Source organism: Chinchilla lanigera, unplaced genomic scaffold (genome assembly GCF_000276665.1).
Source record: "Chinchilla lanigera isolate Chin_1 unplaced genomic scaffold, ChiLan1.0 scaffold00094, whole genome shotgun sequence".
Lineage (NCBI taxonomy): Eukaryota > Metazoa > Chordata > Mammalia > Rodentia > Chinchillidae > Chinchilla > Chinchilla lanigera.
This window is the reverse complement of record NW_004955495.1, coordinates 4641631-4659732: the sequence shown is the minus strand read 5'-3', so window position 1 is coordinate 4659732 and position 18102 is coordinate 4641631. Positions and strand designations below refer to the sequence as shown.

Sequence of the window (18102 nt, the reverse complement as noted above, 5' to 3'; positions counted from 1 at the left end):
AAAGGAAAAAAAGCTGGGCTCCTGCCCCGGGGTTGCACAGCTGCAGGGTGGGGAGCTGCGGGCCTCACACCTGTCTCTTTGCCCCAGATGGCATCGCCCGCCTGTGCCATGGGTCCCATTGACAGCCTGGAGCTCCTGGACCTCCTTTTTGACAGGCAGGACGGCATCCTGCGACATGTGGAGCTGCCCGACGGCTGGGGCCGCGCTGCCAAGGACCAGGTGAGCTGCTGGTCCATGGGAACAACGTGTGTGCCCTGGCGTCCGTTCCTTCTTCCGGGCGGGCGGGTGGAGGCTCAGAGACAGCCAGCAGCTTGGAACCAAGTCCAAACACAAACCTGGGGCTCCCGCCAAGTGGAGTGTTTCCCTGCTAGCGGCTTTATTTCATTCCAGCCCCAAACACCCTCAGAGGAGGGAGCCTTAGCTCTAGCTTGAGAAAGGACGCGAGGTCCAGAGAGGGCTGGCAGTTCCTACCAGGTCACACAGCAATCCTGTTCCCACCCCTCCTCTGCCTCTCAGCAGGCACCGCCAGGCTCAGACTCCGACGACTTCCTGAGCTCCATCCTGGGCCCCAGTGACTCAGCCTCCAGCTCCCCGACCTGGTCCCCTGCGGCCAGCGACAGCGGCATCTCTGACGACCTGCCCTCCGACCCCCAGGACAGCCCTCCACGTGGCGGGGGGCCAGGCACTACCCCGGCCAGCTGCCATTCCGCTGAAGGCTGCTGCCCTTCCTACCTCCCCGGCCCCTCAGGTCCTGCCAGGCCTCCCGGGACACAGGTGCCGGAGGCCTCTGTGGCCATAGACCTGGGTGAGTTCCCTGGGAGGGGCGGAGGGTCCCAGAGCTCACTCCACTCCTGGGCCCATTCTGGAAATGGGGTGACAAGAGTGTGTGAGGTTAAGCCAGAACCAAGCTGGCCACGCGTATCATCCCAGCCACTGGGGAGGCTGAGGCAGGGGGATCCCAAATTCAAGCTCAGCCTGGGCAACTAGCAACTTAGTGAGACCCTGTCTCTAAATAAAAAATTAAAAAGGGCTGCTGATGGAGCTCAGTGCGAAGGCCTTGGGTTCCATCCCCAGCACCGCAAAGGAGAAAAAAATAAAAGGGAAGAGATTATGAGGTGTCCGGGCCTCAAGCTGTTCCTCTGGACTAGGGTACGGCCGTATCAGATGCCAGATCAATAATGATTTACTCCGGGGACATCGATCGAGACCCGTGATGGGCCAGGCACAGCCCTGGTGGAGATACGTGGCCGCTGAGTGGCCTTTGTCCCTTAGTCTGATGAAGGGCTCTTTTCCTGGAGAGTTGGTGAGACGGAGGCTCAGAGACGGGAAGTCACTTACCTGAGGTCACCCAGCTCCTCCCAGTCGGGATCGAAGCTGAGGCCCCTTGGCCTGAGTGTGTGCTCAAAAGCTGTGAGCCTACTGTGTGCCGGGCACCGAAGGGATGGAGCTAGGGGGAAACCTGGCCTGGTCCCTGCCCGACGGCTGCAAATCTCACCACTCCCTTCTGGGTGGGTAGTGGGCCTCTGACGGTGTCATACGCTTCTTAAATTGGATTTCCTTTGCTCAGTGCTAGAGACTGAACTGAGGGCTGCACACTGCACTCCATCCCCGGTGGCGGCAGGAGGCCCAGGGGCACGGAGAGCAGTGGCAACCCTCCCGGGCTGATGTGGACAGGCTGGGCCGCGGCCGCCCACCTGAGCCCTCCCTGTCCGTCTCCTCCCTCCCGGCAGACATGTGGAGTGCAGGGGGCCTCTACCCCGAGCAGCACGCCGGCTCGCCCTCCCGCTTCAACCTGACCGTGAAGGAGCTCCTGCTGGCCGGTGGCAGCGGGGACCAGGTGAACACCCCAGCTGGGCCCCGGCCTTGGAGTGGGTGGCTCAGGGACACAGACATCTTGCTTCAGAGACTGCAAGAACAAGTCACTAAGAGGGACAGGGGTCAGCCAAAGGGGACAGAGAAGCCAGTGGGTACCAGTTCCGGGTCCATTACTGTGGCCTGGCCTTGGTCACTGTCCACTATAGGTAGGACTAGAGAAAAAAATTAAAAATAAATCACCTAAGCCAGGCATCGTGGCCCAGGCTTGTTTTGTGTGAGATGGGGGTCTCACTATTAGCCCAAACTGGCCTTGAACTCACAGCAATCTTCCTGTCTCAGCCTCCTAAATGCTGAGATTACAGGCATGTGTCACCATAGCCAGCTTAAATGCTTTTGATTTATTATTTATAGAATCACAGCCACCCTGAAGATAGGGATTTTGTTGTCTTAATTAGACATGTTGGGTGTTGTGGTGCATACCTGTCGTCCAAGCACTCAGGAGGCTGAGGCAGGAGGATCACTGTGAACTCAAGGCCAGCCTTAATTAGACATGTTGGGTGTCGTGGTGCATACCTGTCGTCCAAGCACTCAGGAGGCTGAGGCAGGAGGATCACTGTGAACTCAAGGCCAGCCTGGGGTACACAGTGAGTTCAAGGCCAGCCTGAACTACATAGTGAGACCTTGTCTCAAAAAAACAAATAAAAACCAAAAAAAAGTAATGTACTGCACATAACAGTCCTTGCTGATTTCTTTATTCATTTGTGGTAGTGGGGATTGAATGCAGGACACACTGAGACCCATTCCCAGTCCTCTTTATTTTGAGACAGGGTCTCACTAAGTTACTAAGTTGTCCAGGCTGGGCTTGAATTTGGGATGCTCCTGCCTCAGCCTCCTACAATACTAGAATGGCAAGTGTGTGCCACCATGTCCAGCTGTTCCCTCATTATTTCTCTTCCTCCTCCTCCTCCTCCTCCTCCTCTTTTGAAACAAGGTCTTGCTGTATAATTCAGGCTGGTCTCAAACTCTCAGGGATCTGCTTGCCTCAGCCTCCTGAGTGCTGGGGTTACAGGCATGCACCACCACCCCTGGGTGCTTTTTCATTTCTTAATGTAACCCTTCATGTCAGCAACTGCCCATCTCAGGACGAGGTGGCTGTCCTCCTCCTTCCCCACACTGTGTAGTCCTGGGTCCATGGCATGGACGGGCCGTGCTTTCCCAACCCGCTCTGTTTGCTGGCTGTTGTTCTCCCTTCCTGTCATTTCCTTACTTGGCTGTGCTGCAGTGAGGGTTCACAGCCCAGCACAGTGCCTGGAACATAGTAGGTGCTCAGGAGTAGCTGTTAGTGACTTTTCTTTTTTTGGTTCTGGGAATCGAACTCAGGACCTCATGCTTGCCAGGCAGGCGCTGTGCTGCTGAGCTACATCCCCAGCACCACGTCAGTGATGTTTGTGAACAACTTTTGTACGCGTCTCCCTCGGCCCCGGGAGGCTCTCTGCAGGTTCAGTTTCAGCAAGCAGATGGCTGGCCGGGTCCGGGGCCAGTATGTGGGTATTCTGAGCCCTGTTGCCATGGGGGTTCTGCAGCTGATGGATTGATCATTTCTCAGATGTGCGGCCTCTTTCCTGGCCCCAGGCTCCTGCTCAGCCCGTGTCCAACGTGATTCCCCTGGTTTTTCTGTAGCAGCAGCACCTGTCCGCCGCCTACCTCCTGCGACCCGGGAATGGCCATTGCCAGGAGCTGGTGCTGACGGAGGACGAGAAGAAGCTGCTGGCCAAGGAGGGGGTCGCCCTGCCTACCCAGCTGCCCCTCACCAAGGTGCATAGGGGACACCCTGGCCCCAGCTTTCCCGTCTTCCCGTATGACCTGCCCACTGGGCTCACCTTTAGGCTGCCCACACTAAGATTAGCACATCTGTCTCTGGATCCAGAAAATCAGCTCAAGGGCCCCCCTAAATTCAATCCAGAACCTGCAGCACAAGATGTCGCTAAGTGGCTAAGTTGCCCCGGCTGGGCTTGAACTTGGGATCCTCCTGCTTCAGCCTCCCAGAGTGCTGAGAGGTGTGCTCCACCGTGCCTGGCTTGACATGTCTTGCTATTGCCCTTTTTACACCAGAGCTTACAAAACAAATGTCCCAAATCTAAGTATGGCCTGTAGACATGTTTTCATTAGGATCTTGTGCATTTTAGCAACCCTTGAATTGGTCGAACTGGTTGCTAACGTTTTCTGATCAGGCAACTGCACATAAAAATTCAATGTCCACAGCCTGCTGTTCCCAGGTTCCCCCTGCAACAGTGGAAGGCCGAATAGCTGCTTGGGCTGTTTCGATTGCTGCAGTCCTACTGGCTTGTTCCTTTCAACGCCAATACTTCATTTTGTTTGCAGTTGTGGGTGTTATTTTTTAAATTTTAGATAGGGTCTGGGGATGTAGTCCCGGCTGGCCTCGAACTCGTGGCGATCCTCCTGCCTCAGCCTCCCGGATGCTGGGATCACGGGATTACGGGAGTGTACCACTAAAGCTGTTTTTGCTGTTACATTTGAAGACAGTAATGAGTCCAAGGGGCTGGCTGTGGGAAAGGTGCTGATCCCAGAGATGGCCACACGGTGGCGCTGCGGCACCAAGGCCAACGAGGGTGGCCTTTACTAATTTTATACGATTTGGAGGGACCCCAGCGAGGTGCAGACCTGTTATCCCAGCACTCTAGAGGCTGAGGCAAGAGGATGCAAGTCTGAGCCCATTTTGGGGAACTTAAAGAGACCCTATGTCGAAATAAAAAATAAGGACTGAGGACACCCGCTGACCTGGTCCGCACCCCATGTCACTTGGCAGTATGAGGAGCGCGTGCTGAAAAAGATCCGCCGGAAAATCCGCAACAAACAGTCGGCTCAAGAAAGCAGGAAAAAGAAGAAGGAATACATCGACGGCCTGGAGACCCGGTAATGCTGGGAGCCTGGACTTCACACTCACGGGGAAACGGAAGCCCAGATAAAGGACGGCAGTGTGACTGACGTTGCAGTTTTTAGGGCCTTACCTTTCTTCTCTTACTGGTCAGAGGGAGGAAAAGACATTAGGGGGGGCGTGCTTCAGGGATGCTTTCTCCCCTGGATAAAGATGTGGCGTCAGCTGGGCTCTGGTGGCACACACCCGTCATCCCAGCACTCTGGGAGGCTGAGGCAGGAGGATCTCAGGTTGGAGCCCAGCCTGGGCACTTTGGCAAGATCCTGTCTTAAAATGAAAAACCAGAAAAGGGCTGGGGAAATAGCTCAGTTGAAGACCAAGAAAAAGAAAACGTAGAAGCAGCACACATTTTGACCTGAGAATGACCTTGTTGAGTGATGCAGGCCTGCTGGCTTTTCTGTTTCTTCCCGAGTTGGTCTGCGGGGGCCAGAGTTTCCTGGGAAGCTGTCCACTCAAATTCATTCATGTAAAATTATTCTTAGCTAGCTCCTATTATTTTTAACCTCTGCAGTGCCTACAATTATTCCTTTTTAATTCCTTATACTGTTCATTTGTGCTTCTCTCTGCCGTACACTTTTTGATCAGTCTTGCCAGGGATTTGTGTACTTTTTTCTTTTTACTTAATAATGACTTTCTGCCTTTTCCTCCTATCCAACTGTAGTTTTAATGCATTGATTTCTTTTTCTTTCTTTTACTGCTATACCCTCAACTGCTTTTAGTTTTTAAGATGGGCCTTGCTAAGTTGGTAAATTGCACAGGCTGGGCTCAAACCTGAGCTCTTCCTGCCTCAGCCCCCCAAGTGCTGGGATTACAGGCAGGTGGCACCACACCCAGTTGCATCCCCATTCTATAGATGAGGGGACTGAGACCAGACACAGAAGCGGCCCAAAGTCCCAGGGAGGCAGTACTGCGATGTGGTCTCGTTTGAGTCTCAGGGTCCCAGAAGGGTCACTGTGATTTTGGCATTCTTTCCCAACGCCGGGGCTCCACCTTGATGATCCCTCTCCCCAGTGCAGAGGTGGGACCCAGAAACCAACAGATCTGGCTTTGAATCCTGGCCCTAAACAGCTCCTCAGGAGGCTGAGGCAGGATCGCTTGAGCCCAGGAGTTCAGGGCCAGCCTGGGTAACAACACAGTGAGACCCAGTCTTAACAAAACAGAACAAAACCCAGGTCCCGTCACAGCCTTGCTGGGTGGCTTTTGATAAGTGATTTCCTGTCTCTGCCCTTGGGTCCTCTGGCTGTAAAGTGGGCCTCTTGGGGACCTGCCCACAGGGCCATGGGGTGACCGGTACATCTGAATGCCACTGTCCCTGCAGAATGTCAGCCTGCACCACCCAGAACCAGGAGCTGCAGCGGAAGGTCTTGCATCTGGAGAAGCAGAATCTGTGAGTCCGTGCACAGCCAGGGCCAAGGACGAGGGGGGCAGCCCGAGTGTCCTGCAGGAGAGTGGGGTGAATGGCAGAGGGTCGTGAGGCAGCAGGAAGGAGCAAGGAGTAAGGGGTCTGTCTCTAAAGGAGGCAGGCTGGGGCTGGGGATTTAGCTCAGCAGCACAGCGCCTGCCTGGCAAGTGCGAGGTCGTGAGTTCAATTCCCGGTACCAAAAAAAACAAAACACACACAAAAAAATAAATAAATAAATGAAGGATGCAGGCTGCAGAGAGGGGATTTGGACTAAGGGTTTTGACAGGTGTGTAAGAGTTTGCTAGGGAGAAGGTGGTGGAGACAGTGTATGCACCAGGTAGAGGCTGGCAGTGAGTTGTGCTGGAGGCTACACCTCATTCTGTCCCAGTGACAGAAGAGGTACACCTGTTTACTCCATGTTAATTTAGCCTCTGCTGTGTACCCAGCAAAGTTCTGGGCAATGGGGCCACAGCACGGAGCAGAGCAGCAGACAGTCTCTCTACTGGGAGGATCCACAGTCCACGGAGTGATGTGCTCACCACGCACAAAATCCTAGACAATAATTCTGCTTGGGAGCAAAGCCAAATGGGGTCAAGTGTTAGAGGGCCAGGAGGGGTCACTGCAGACAGGGAGGCCCTGAGGCTTCACTGAGAAGGATGAGAAAGAACCAGCTACACAGTATCTAGGGGAGCAGTGTCCTTAGCATATAGGGCACAGCCGTGCAAAGGCCCTGGGGCAGCATGGAGCCCGATGGTACAGAACAGTAAGAAGGCTGCGTGGCTGCAGCAGAGGGAGGAGGGGAGGTGAAGAGGGGACTGTGGGCTGCAGGGAGGACTTTGACTTCAATTATGATGGAGGACCTTGGCCGGGTATGGTGGCGCATGCCTGTCATCCCAGCACTCAGGAGGCTGAGGCAGGAGGATCACTGTGAGTTTGAGGCCAGCCTGGGCTATGCAGTGAGAACTGCGGCCTCTCCTTCCTCTGAGGTCCCTCTTGGAGCAGCTGAAGAAACTCCAGGCGCTCGTGGTGCAGTCCACTGGCAAGTCCGCCCCGACGGGCACCTGCATCGCTGTGAGTCCCTGCCCGGCACAGTGGGGGGTTCCGGCCTCAGCGGGGGGTCGTGGCGATGGCACAGGAGGGGAGCAGACTTTCAGTCCAGCGCAAGCTTGATCCTCTGCTCTCCTGTGCCTCAGTTCCCCTTCTGGGCACAGGAGGGATGGGGTGACCCTGGCCCATCTCCTGCAGGTCTTGCTGTTGTCATGCGCCCTCATCATCCTCCCATCAATCAGCCCCTTCGCCTTCAACAAAGCTGAGAGCCCCGGGGACTTCGCACCCGTACGAGGTAGGTGTTCCTCGCCTGGTGCCGGGCACACGCCTGTCATCCAGCACTGTGGGAGGCTGAGGCAGGAGGATCCCAAGTTTAAGCCCTGCCTGGGCAACTTAGCAAGACTCTGACTTAATAAAAAAGGGGAGGGAGGGGCTGGGGATTTAGCTCAGCGGCATAGCGCCCGCCTGGCAAGTGCAAGGTTGTGAGTTCGATTCCCTGTGGCGGGGTGGGAAGGGGGAGGGGCTGGGGATTTAGCTCAGTGGCATAAGCGCCTCTCTGGCAAGTGCAAGGTCCTGAGTTTGAGTTCTAGTACCACGCCCCCCAAAAAAGGGCAGGGGTTGTATCTCAGTGCAAAGGCTGTGGGTTCCACCCTCAGTATTAAAAAAAAAAGTCCCCTCTGCACCCTCAATCCCTGGGGTGCAGGAGACCCCTGAAAGAGTGATTCCTGAGCTTGCCAGGGATCAGGTAAGGACAGGACTGCAATCCTCATCCCATCCCTCCTGACCCCCAAACTCCACTCAGTCTTCTCCAGGACACTGCACAGTGACGCAGCTTCACGCGTGGCCCCGGGGGACACCGCATCAGGTCCCAACACCCCAGGCTCCCAGCCAGACACCGCAACCCAGCAAGGGTCCCCAGGCAGCCTGGGGGCAGACTTGGGGGGCTTCTTGGACAAGCCGGCGCTGGGTAACACCACGAAAGAGCTGGACAACTCGAGCCTGGCCCTGGGCAACTCGACGGGGCAGCTGGGCTGGGCCACCGTGCTGAGCTGGGTGGCGCCAGAGTGGGTGCTGAGCCCCGGGCATGCGGGGCTGGAGGCGGCAGGGGAGGAGCTCTGAGCACCCCTGGGCCCTGGGCTTGGGGCGCTTCAAGGGCCCTGGCATGGACAGCAACAGACCCTGGGGGCGTGGGGCTGGAGCGTCCAGCAGGGACACTCAAGTTCACAGCTGCACCCAGGACCGACGGCCCCTGAAACAGGCCTCAGAGGACAAAGTCTGAGAAGCACCCCAGAAAGGCCCCTTGTGCCCGCCTGGGGCTTCCTGGCGCCCCAGCACCCCAGGAACCTCTCTGGACATTGGTGTGGCCACAGCCACGAGCACCCCCTTTTCTAAGACTTTCCGAGCCTGAATAAAGTATTTTGACAGAACACGGCTGGCCGTGGTGGGGAGAGAAATGGAGAGGAGTTTCGGGTTCCCAGGTCTCCCCAAAGGACAGGCTTGGCCAGGCAGGGCCAGGCAGGGCCAGGCAGGGCCAGGTCCCCATGGGGCTGGGGCGGCAGCGGGGGGGTCCAGGGAGCCAGGGGCCCATAAGGTAGAGGCGCCCCATGAACGGATGAGGAAACCGAGGCAGCACCAGCGGAAACCCAAGCACACGCTGGGGAGGCCGAGGGGCCTTGGTGGAGCCTCTGCGGTGGGCGGTGAGCAGCTGCTGGGGCCCCCACAGAGGCTCTCTCAGCAAAGGGGTGCAGAGCCTGGAAGGAGACGGCGGATGTTTGCTTTCTCTTTTTTCAGTACCGGGGAGGAACCCAGGACCTTCACGCTGAGCTACGGTCCCAGCACTTTTTATTTTTTACAGAGACAGGGTCGTGCTAAGTTGCTAAGTTCCCCAGGCTGACCTTGAACTTGCCGTCTCTGGCCCCAGCCTCCAGAGCAGCCGGGATTGACAGGCGTGTGCCACCCCGCCTGGCCACACAGGGGCCTGAAACACACTCAGCTGCAGGACAGGAGCTCTGCTTTTATTGCCCTGGTGGCGCCCGGGAAGCTGGCAGGAAGCCGGTGCAGGCTCCCGTGTTCCCCTCCTCAGGGTCCGTGAAGGTGTCTTGGAGGAGATCGAGAGATAAGGAAGGGGTCCCAGCGGACGCGGAACCCATTCAGAGCAGGCCGGAAAACGGGAGGGCCCGGCCACCCTGCCCGGCGCACCCTGAGTCAGAGGCTGGGGCCCCGGCCAGCGGACACCTGGGCTGGCAGCCTTGGGGGTGGCTGCTTCCTGGCCCCACCGGATGTCCCAGAGCCAGAGGAGCCACACGTGGGGGAGAACGCCCAGCTCTCAGCATCCTGAGGGCCCGGGGGACGAAGCCAAGTACCAAAGAGACACCGTTACAAAACACGCGCAGTTCCTAGAAAACTCCCCGCCCTCCCCAGCCCACTGGTCAGCTGGGCACTGCCTCAGCCTTCAGCCTTTTGGGGGGCCGGGGAGGGGCCGGGCTGTCGGGCCGCTCCATTTTGGGGCTGCATGGCTCGGGCTTGGGCCAGGCGGGCACATAGCCATTGAGGTGGGCCGTGGAGTCTTCGTCACTGTCGTCTTTGGCCTTAAGCTTGGGCGCAGGCGGCCGGGGCAGCGGGGGCAGTGCCTGCTCTAGCACACGGGGCCCGTGCCAGGTGGGGATGTCCAGCCCCAGGTGTCCCATGAGCCTGGCCATCACATCGTCCACGTAGCCGTGGATGCGCAGGTCGGCCTGGCGGTCCTGCGGGGCGGGAGGGTCAGGGCGGGGCATGCGCGGGGTGTGGGGGCACCGGGCGGGGCAGGGGTGGCTGGGCACCTACGTGCTTGGTGGGCTGCAGGTTCACGATGACCAGGCGGCCGCCTCGGCGCTTGGTGGCCAGGGGCAGGTTCCCGCTGGGCCGGATCTGCAGGGAGGTGCCCAGGGTGATGGACAAGTCCGCGTTCCTGGGGACAGGGATCAGGACACCGGCTTAGTGCCGAGGCCCTGCTGGCTCCTCCTGCCAACACCCAGAGGTGGCCCTGGGGTCCAGCCAAGGCCTGGGTACTGCCCCTGCCCTCCCCTCTGCCCAACAGCCTGGGGGTGGGGACGGCAGACCTCGGCCCTGCATTGGCAGCAGTACTGTGTGTGCCGGGTCTGCACAGAAAACTCGTTTTGCTGCAGCCCTGGTTCCCTCCAGCAGCAGCTGCTGGGGCCATGAGGACGGATGGGGGAGGGGAAGTCCTGCTGAAGGAAGCCTGCCTGCCTGCCTTTCTTTTTTTCTTGATACGGGAAATCCGAACTCAGGACCTCGTGCTTGACAGGCAGGCTCTGTGCAGCTGAGCTACAGCCCCGGTTTTCTCTCTCGCCAACCCTCTTTAGTTTTTGAGATAGGGTCTCACTAAATTTCCCAGGCTGGGCTTGAACTTGGCATCCTCCTGCCTCAGCCTCCTACAGTGCTGGGATGACAGCCGTGTGTACATGCTGGGTTAGGAAGCCTTTCTGACCCAACCTCCAAGCCCATCCCCAGCCTTGCAGGCTGGCCAGCTTGTTTCTGCCTGTTCCTGGCCTGTCCACCACCCCCAGCACAGGTACAAGCAGGGACATCAGACCTGCTGGCCTCATCGGCGAGAGCCAGGTCCCGCTCAGGCAGGGCGTCTTCCCAGTCCAAGATGGTGTCTCTCAGCTCCCCGCTGCAGAGGCAAGTTGAGGGGTCAGTGCGCCCTTTGCCCCATGGGTGTCTGGGCCTCAGGGACAGTCACTCACCGGCAAGCCCGCAGTCCCCGTGCCTTGGCCACTGTGCAGAACCGGCCAGTGGCCTTGAGGCCCATGGTCCCCACGACTGTGTCCCGGACATACTGCCTGTGTCAGGAGGAGAAGGGTGGATGAGCCCGCCAGCAGCCCTGCGTGGGCAACTCTTGTGGTTTTTTTGGGTGGTGCTAGAGACGGAACCAGGGCCTTTTGCATTTTAGACAGATCTAGCTAAGTCGCCCAGGCTGGGCTCAAACTTGAAATTCTCCTGCCTCAGTGTCCTGAGTAGCTGGGATGATAGGTGTGAGCCACCACGCCCAGACTGTGATCTGCTCTTAAATGGCATTAATTATAGGAGAAGGAGAAACCACGTGTGGCGAAATGTTCAGGACGGGTGAATCTAGGTCAAGGGACAGCAAGCCGTGGCCCTTTCCTCACAGCTGGCTCTCAGCCTGTGAGTTTTGTAGTTTTGTCGGTACGCAGCCACGGGCATGTCTGCAGGTTGCTTCTGGTGGTCTCCTCACGATGCTGGCACAGAGAAGCAGTCACAGTGGAGCCAGGCTGGCACCTGGAGCTGGGCATACTGACCCTGGTCCTTTACACAAAAGCCTACGGACCCATGGCTTAGGTTCAGCACAAGTTGATGATACAGTTCTTGTCTTCTGCAGATTTAAAATGAGACCCCACTGGATGAGGGTCCATGACTGGCATCCTTATAAGGGAGAAGACAGCCAGGTGCAGCGACGCACACCTATAATCCCAGCATGGTAGAAGGCTGAGGCAGGAGGATTGCCAGTTCAAGCCCAATGTGGGCAACTTAGCGATTTAAAGCCAGGTCTGCAGCCACCACCAGGACCAGGGAGATAGGGAGGGCTGCCCCGAGAGTTTCTGAGGGCCCAGCCCCCCAGCCACCATGCCTTGGCCTTCTGGCCTGCAACCCCATGAGATGTCACTTCTGTAAACTGGAGCCCTCGCCCCCCTTCAGTCACCCGCTTCTGAAGCCCCAGGAAACAAGCTTGACTCTGCTTCCTCCCTGGGCCTTCCTCCTCATGCCCCTGGACCCTGGGGCCATTGCTTGGCCTGTGCAGGTTCCCCTGCACTGTGACAGACCTCAGGGCCAGCTGCAGAGTCCCCCCACACCCGCCACGTGACACTCACATCTTACACTTGGCACATTCTTCTACGAACATGTTCCCATGCAGCTCCGCCAGTTTGTCCCTGGGGGCAGGCAGGAAGTGGCTCAGTGGTGGGAGGGCTCCCCGGATACCCTCCCTCCTCAGGGACACCACCCCAGGCCCTCATCCAGAGCCCACTGACGCCCTCTGTCTGCTCTTCCAGCTCTGATGCCCCGTCTGCATGCTGTGCACCCCTGGGCAGGGAGCTCAACCTCTCTGAGCCTGAGGGATCATTAACCACACAACCGACCCCACCTCTGCCCGCAGGCACCCATTCCCTTCACAAAATGCCACGCCCCTCTGTAAGAGGAAGGGAACCTAGTGTGGCTGGGTTGGAAGGACAGGAATTCAATTTCCCAAATGTTGAGAAGGTGTGGCGGGGTGTGGTGATGCTCCCCTGTAATCCCAGCACTTGGGAGGCCGAGGCAGGAGTATTGTAGCAAATTCAAGACGAGCCTGGGCTACAAAGTGAGCTCAAGCCCACCCTGAACTGCATAAGGACACCTTATCTCAAAAAGGCCCAAAAATAAAAAAATTTAAAAATGGCTGTAGATGGAGCTCAGTGTGCAGACGCTGGGTTCCATCCTCAATGGTGAACAACAATGAAACAAACTGCAAACTCTACAACCTGCCTGACAGCCCCAACATCCTCGCAGCAGAGCCTGAGGGCCAGGGTGCCCCAGCCAGCGATGCCCCGCGGCATCCGAGGGCCCCTAGGGGCAGCGCCGGGGCGGTGCTGGGTGCTGGGCGGGGCTCCGAAGCTCGAGGGGGGCCGTGTCCGGAGCGGGGAGGGGGCGCCGTACCTGGGGAAGCCGGAGCGCACGTGCAGCCCGTCCACGTTCTGGCTGACGAGGAAGCGCAGCAGCCCCACGCGCTCCAGCTGCACCAGCGCCATGTGCGTGCGTGTGGGCCGCGCGCTCTCGAAGGTCGTGTCGAAGTTGGGCGCCAGGCCCCGCTCCTCCATGGTCCACACGCCGTGCGGGCCCCTGCGGCCGCGGGCGGGGCGGGGAGAGGGGTAGGGAGACACGGAATGGGAGAGAAACGGACGCGGCGACAAGAGAGAAGGACGCAGGGGTAGAACCAGGCAAAAAGAGAGAATTAGAGATTGGCGGATGCAGAGAGACGTAGAAGGACAGAGAGAAAGGAGAGAAAGCAAGACAGGCAGAATTGGGCGGAGATGGAAAGAAAAAGGGAGAGGTGGGGGGATGTACAGGTAAGCAGTGTTTAATTATTTATTCAGCAAACGCTTGGCTACTGCTGCTGCCCTGAGCCTCATCCCGGGCTGGGTGATGCTGAGGTCTTGTTTTGTTTTCGTTTTTTTGAGGCAGGGTCTCACTACGTAGTTCTGGCTGGTCTTGAACTCCTGGCGATCCTCCTGCCTCAGCATCCCGCGTGCTGGGTTTACAGGCTTGGGCCACCACGCCCGGCAAGACCCTTGCTTTTCACCAACAACTCTTGCCTAACACAGGCTGTTAGATGCAGTGGGGATTTCAATTGGTATATGGTCTCACACCTTCATTTAGGGGTGAGGAAAGAGTTCCCAAAGGTAAAGCCACTTACCTGACACCAACTCCTATAGGAAAATGTTTCTGGGTGTGCATGAAATTAACAGTCCCTAATACTGAATTTCCCTATGGTAATTCAATCCAAGCATGTGGTCAGCTGTCTGTCTAAAAAATACATTTCCCAGCATGTCTTGCGGCTAGGTAAGATCAGGTGACCATGTTTTCTCAACATCCTTTGCACTAGGTAAGGTCAGGTGATCAGGTTTTCCCAGCATCCCTTGGAGCTGGATTCAGATCAGTTGACCAGGTTCTAGCCAATGAGGGAAGTAGGATGCTGGCTGTAACTTCATGGATGGGTCTTTCCCATCCCTAGTACTAGGTACTCAGACGAAAGGCAGTGGGATGAGCTCTGCTGCTGCAGGGAAGCCCCTGGCACGATGGCGGGCCCACCCCAGTTTCCCCTCCATGCTCACAGACCTGAAGTCAGGGATGCCTGAGGCAGTACTGATGCCAGCGCCTGTGTGGAACACCACATTGGATGACTGCCAGACCAGCCTGGCCAGCTCCCACACCTTCTGATCCAGCTCCTCCGGGGGGTCAAAGATCTGGTGGGAGACAGGAATGGAGGGGTCCAAATGTGTCTCCCAGGTGGCAAGGGCAAGAACCACAGCCTGACTGTTTCCCCTTACTCAGGGAGGAGAATGAACTGGAAAAGGCAGCTCGTCCTCATGGCCCTCCTCTGCCCTCAGCCCTCCATGGCCCCCACCTCCCTCGGACCAAAGCCGAAGTCCTCCCTGCAGCACAGAGAACTGTATGACCCCCCCCCCCCCGTTCCCTCTCTGCCACTCACTCCCTCTGCTCCAGCTATGCAGGCTCCTTGATGCTACTGTACAGTGCTGGGCTCCATGCTGCCCCAGGGCATTTGCACAGGGCATGCTCTCCACCGGGAATGTTCCTTCCCCAGATCTAGCTTCCCATGGCTCTCTCCTCCTTTTCCTTTAGATTTCGGCCCCAGTGTCACCACACTGATGCCTCCCCCAGTCACCTGGTTTCAATGCACCTCTTGTCTGTCTTCTCCACAGAACAGGGACTTGGCCTGTTTGCTGCCTACACCTCAACACTTAGATAAAGCCTGGGCTGCCGTAGGTGCTCGGGAAATGTTTGTGGAATAAAGTAAATAACAGTCCCAGGAAGGGGCTGGGGATTTAGCTCAGCGGCACAGCGCCTGCCTGGCAAGCGTGAGGTCCTGAGTTCGATTCCCGGTACCGGAAAAAAACAAAACAACAAGAAAAAAACAGTCCTAGGAAAAGCAGTCCATCAGTAGACTGTCGGACAAGCACCTCAGAATGAAGGGACCAGCCCGTGGGTCCCAGGAGGCAGGTGACTCGCTCCAGGCCCCACTGTGGGCGTCTCCCTGCGCTTCTCCTCCTAGTGCGGCGCTGGTGAACCCGTGGCACAAATGCCGCCGCTCGCAGCCTGTTCTCACCGAAAGCTTTAACAGGTTCCCCGTCACCATCCTAGTGGCTGGAAGGACCTTTCTGACGCCCTGTCCAGGGTCTGGCATCGGAGTCCCGTCCTGGAACTACTCCTTCCTCCTCCCCATCAGCCCACCAGCCAGTCCCCGACCCTGTCCCTCTCGTGGCCCCAGTCAGGTGACTCAAAGTTGGGCGAGGCCCGCGCAGGGCGCTCAGGTGGTGTCGCCCCCTGCGCCCCGCTCTCTGGGAAGTCCCTCCCATTGTCTAGCCTCAAGTGCCTCCTGATGTTTCTACAATGCCCAGGTGCCTGTGCTCAGCCCTGCCCAGCTCGTGGACATGGAGGCGACCTTCGAGGATCCCCCGCCGCACTCACCTCGGGGAGGCCACACTTGCCCTTATCCGCATAGGGCGACAGCCCCGCTGCGTAGTTCACCGACATCGTCGCTGCCTCAACGGGAACAATAAAGTTTCCCTTGTTGAGGCTGGTTCCGCCGGAAGTGGGGCGGGACCGGGAAGGAGGAGACGTATTTCCACCCTGTGAGACCTGCTGCTTCCTCTACCACGCATGCGCCTTCTGGTGACGCTGTCGGAGCCATTTTAAGTACTGGAATAGAAAAGCCTATTTGAATATGTTCGCAATTACTAAGAGGGGACTGCCCAAAGACTGGGACGGGAAGCTGGGGTGGCTACCCAGGAGAGAGGTTTTCCGGTCACCTCTAAAATGAGGGGAACAAGTAGTCAATGGCCCTTTTCACTTTTTTACTCATTAGGAAGCAGGCAGTCTCACACAGTGGAGACCAAGGACCCTGGTGCAAAAGAGGGCTTTGCATGAGCACAACCCAGGAGGATGGGGATCTGCATCTTGCAGGTCCAGCCCTGCTGCCCCTGCAGGACGGAGAAGCTGATCAAGGCCATTGGTGCTGGTGGCCTGGAAGACCCAGTTAGGAGACGTGTGTTCAGCTCTTGCTTGATGTGAAGCAGCAAAAACAGCACCGTCCTTACCTTTGCAGCTTGCCGTGTGTGAGGAGGCAGCGGAGACAGCGGGAGTGGGGTGTGCTGAGAGCCACAGAGGGCGCAGGGCACGAGGGCGCTCAGGGGAGGCGCCTGGCCCGGCTGGGGACGTGCAGTGAGGTTTCCTGGAAGCGGGTGCGGGGTGTGGAGCACAGAGCTGAGGACCGTAGGAGTTACACGGAAGAAGGGGCCGGGCATGTATCTCAGCGGCACGGCGCTGCCTGGCGAGCGTGGGGCCCCGAGTTCGATTCTCGGTACCAAAAAAAGGGAAGAAAATCAAATAGATGGAAGAAGGAGCAGACTGCGGGTGACACGAGGGGCACAAAAAGCATTCCCGGGAGAGGACACTGCGAACGCCAAGGCGGGGGGCGCGGGAGAGCTCGCTCCAGGAGCTGAGATCAGTCCGTGGACAGCAGGGGAGAGGCTGGGTGTCTTCCCGCCCGAGCCCGAGGGCCAACAGCAGCCCCACCGCCAGCTGTCTCCTCCCTGGCTGTCCCCGGCCCCCTGGGTGATCGGGTGTCACCGCCGCACTGGTGCGAGCGCGGCCCAGCTGGGAGTGGGTAACCGGAGCCACCTGGGCTGGGGACAGGTGCTCGGCACTAGAGCCGCGGGAGGTAGGACAGGAAGAGGGTGCGGGCCTGGTGGAGGCTCCCTTCGGCCCAGGAGCCCTCGTGTGCGGGGCAGAGCAGAGGTGGGCACTGGGTCCTGACCTGACCCACGCGCACCCTGCCTGCCCCCCAGCCTCGGGGGTCTGCAGGATGTGTCTCTGTCTCCCACCATTGCTCAGCGCCGCATCGGCCATCAGGCCCTGCGCGGCCAGCACCACCTCTCCTAGGAAGCAGCTCCCCTGGGCTGAGGGCGCCGCCCCTCCCCGCCACCCGCCGCGCCCTCCCGCCCAGGCAACCCGAGGGCACTGCGCGGGCGTCTTGTCACACCTGCTCCACGTGTGACTGAGGTTTCTTTAGTCAGGGGCAGAGGAAAAGGGTCGGGTGGCTGGCGAGTGAGTGGACGCTTTGGTTGGTAGAGGGGCTGGCGGTGGATGGGCAGATGGGTTGGTGGGTGTTGGGTGGGGGGGTGGAGAGGCGGGGAGCTGGGTGGATAGACGGATGGACAGACGTTTGCGGGTGGGCAGACGGATGGACGTTCGGGTGGGCGGGGTGGGGGAGCGGATGGTTGGGGGGACAGACGGAGAAATGGATGGATGGGCGTGGTGGGAAACGGACTGGCGGATGGATGGCAGCCGGACGAGCGGGTGGATGGGTGGGTCGGTGGTCGGCGGGTGGACCGAGGGACGGCGGGTGGTTGGGTGCAGAGTGGGAGGATGGTGCGTTGGCGGGTGCTGGGTGGGAGGGGGGGCCGGGGGGCGGCTGGACGGTGTTAGAGCGGTGGATGGGGAGGTGGACAGCCGTGGCTGAAGGCCACGGAAAACCGGCAGCTGGTGGCGCAGTGGGTGGGCAGTGGCAGGCGGGCGGACGTCTGGCTGATAGGCGGGAGAAGAGGGCCCCAGGTGCGTAGTAGCGGGCAGGAGCAGTTGGGGCGTCCCCGGCAGGCAGAGGGGTGGAGGCCCCCCGCTGCAGCCCCCGCTGGGAGGCGGACGAGGACCTCACAGAGGCCCCTGTCCTGCGCAGGACGCCGGGCACTTACGGCATAGCGTGACGGTCACGTCCGCACATGCGCAGAACACAGTCCAGGTGGAGGGATGCGAACACACGCGTATGGCAGTCAGCCGGACTGCACCTGCCCTGGGTGACCAGCACAGGGCTTAGCTGCAAGGGTCTCCTGTCTGAATAGCCGGCAAACACACACAATGCAGACACCTCAGCTCTGTGTCCAGCTCCCAGGAAGCCCCTGATTGTTGAAGCACAGTTGATCAGCTCATGGGGTTTTGGAACTGGGTTGTAGGCGACAAATAGGAGTTCATCAGAGAAAACGATATTTCTGCCTTGGCAGAAATAACTCCACCCATAAAATCTGCCCTCCTAGGC

General features: G+C 58.7%; 2 protein-coding genes across 4 annotated transcripts in view; one reads left to right on the top strand and one right to left on the bottom strand.

Annotated features, from left to right (window-relative positions):
- Positions 1-8647, top strand: part of Creb3l3 (cAMP responsive element binding protein 3-like 3) — a 19767-nt gene extending 11120 nt beyond the window's left edge. For both annotated transcript variants that reach the window (XM_005405813.1, XM_005405812.1), the window contains exons 4-12: positions 88-219; positions 517-805; positions 1731-1837; positions 3496-3630; positions 4643-4749; positions 6090-6158; positions 7160-7244; positions 7419-7515; positions 8023-8647. In XM_005405813.1, coding sequence (XP_005405870.1) covers positions 88-219; positions 517-805; positions 1731-1837; positions 3496-3630; positions 4643-4749; positions 6090-6158; positions 7160-7244; positions 7419-7515; positions 8023-8339 — 1338 coding nt within the window. In that variant the 3' untranslated portion in view covers positions 8340-8647. The remainder of the gene's footprint in view (positions 1-87; positions 220-516; positions 806-1730; positions 1838-3495; positions 3631-4642; positions 4750-6089; positions 6159-7159; positions 7245-7418; positions 7516-8022) is intronic.
- Positions 8648-9214: 567 nt separating this feature from the next.
- Positions 9215-17850, bottom strand: Sirt6 (sirtuin 6). 2 transcript variants are annotated; one of them, XM_013505251.1, is made up of 10 exons: positions 17762-17850; positions 16109-16367; positions 15480-15710; positions 14109-14236; positions 12930-13112; positions 12110-12169; positions 10967-11062; positions 10813-10893; positions 10044-10167; positions 9215-9964 (listed from the first exon to the last, which is right to left on the bottom strand). In XM_013505251.1, exons 3-10 carry the CDS (start codon positions 15543-15545, stop codon positions 9650-9652), a joined length of 1053 nt encoding a protein of 350 aa, XP_013360705.1. In that variant the 5' UTR covers positions 15546-15710; positions 16109-16367; positions 17762-17850; the 3' UTR covers positions 9215-9649. The 2 variants fall into 2 exon arrangements, with proteins under 2 accessions (XP_013360705.1, XP_013360706.1); XM_013505252.1 differs by lacking the exon at positions 10967-11062.
- Between the last annotated feature and the right edge of the window lie 252 nt (positions 17851-18102).

Bases quoted from the DNA above. Each gene is read 5' to 3' on its own strand.
- Sirt6 (XM_013505251.1), bottom strand. From the start codon at position 15,545: ATGTCGGTGAACTACGCAGCGGGGCTGTCGCCCTATGCGGATAAGGGC. The intron at 14,237-15,479 runs GTGAGTGCGGCG...GTCTCCCACCAG, and splicing joins GCAAGTGTGGCCTCCCCGAG to ATCTTTGACCCCCCGGAGGA. The intron at 11,063-12,109 runs GTGAGTGTCACG...CTCCTGACACAG, and splicing joins GAATGTGCCAAGTGTAAGAT to GCAGTATGTCCGGGACACAG.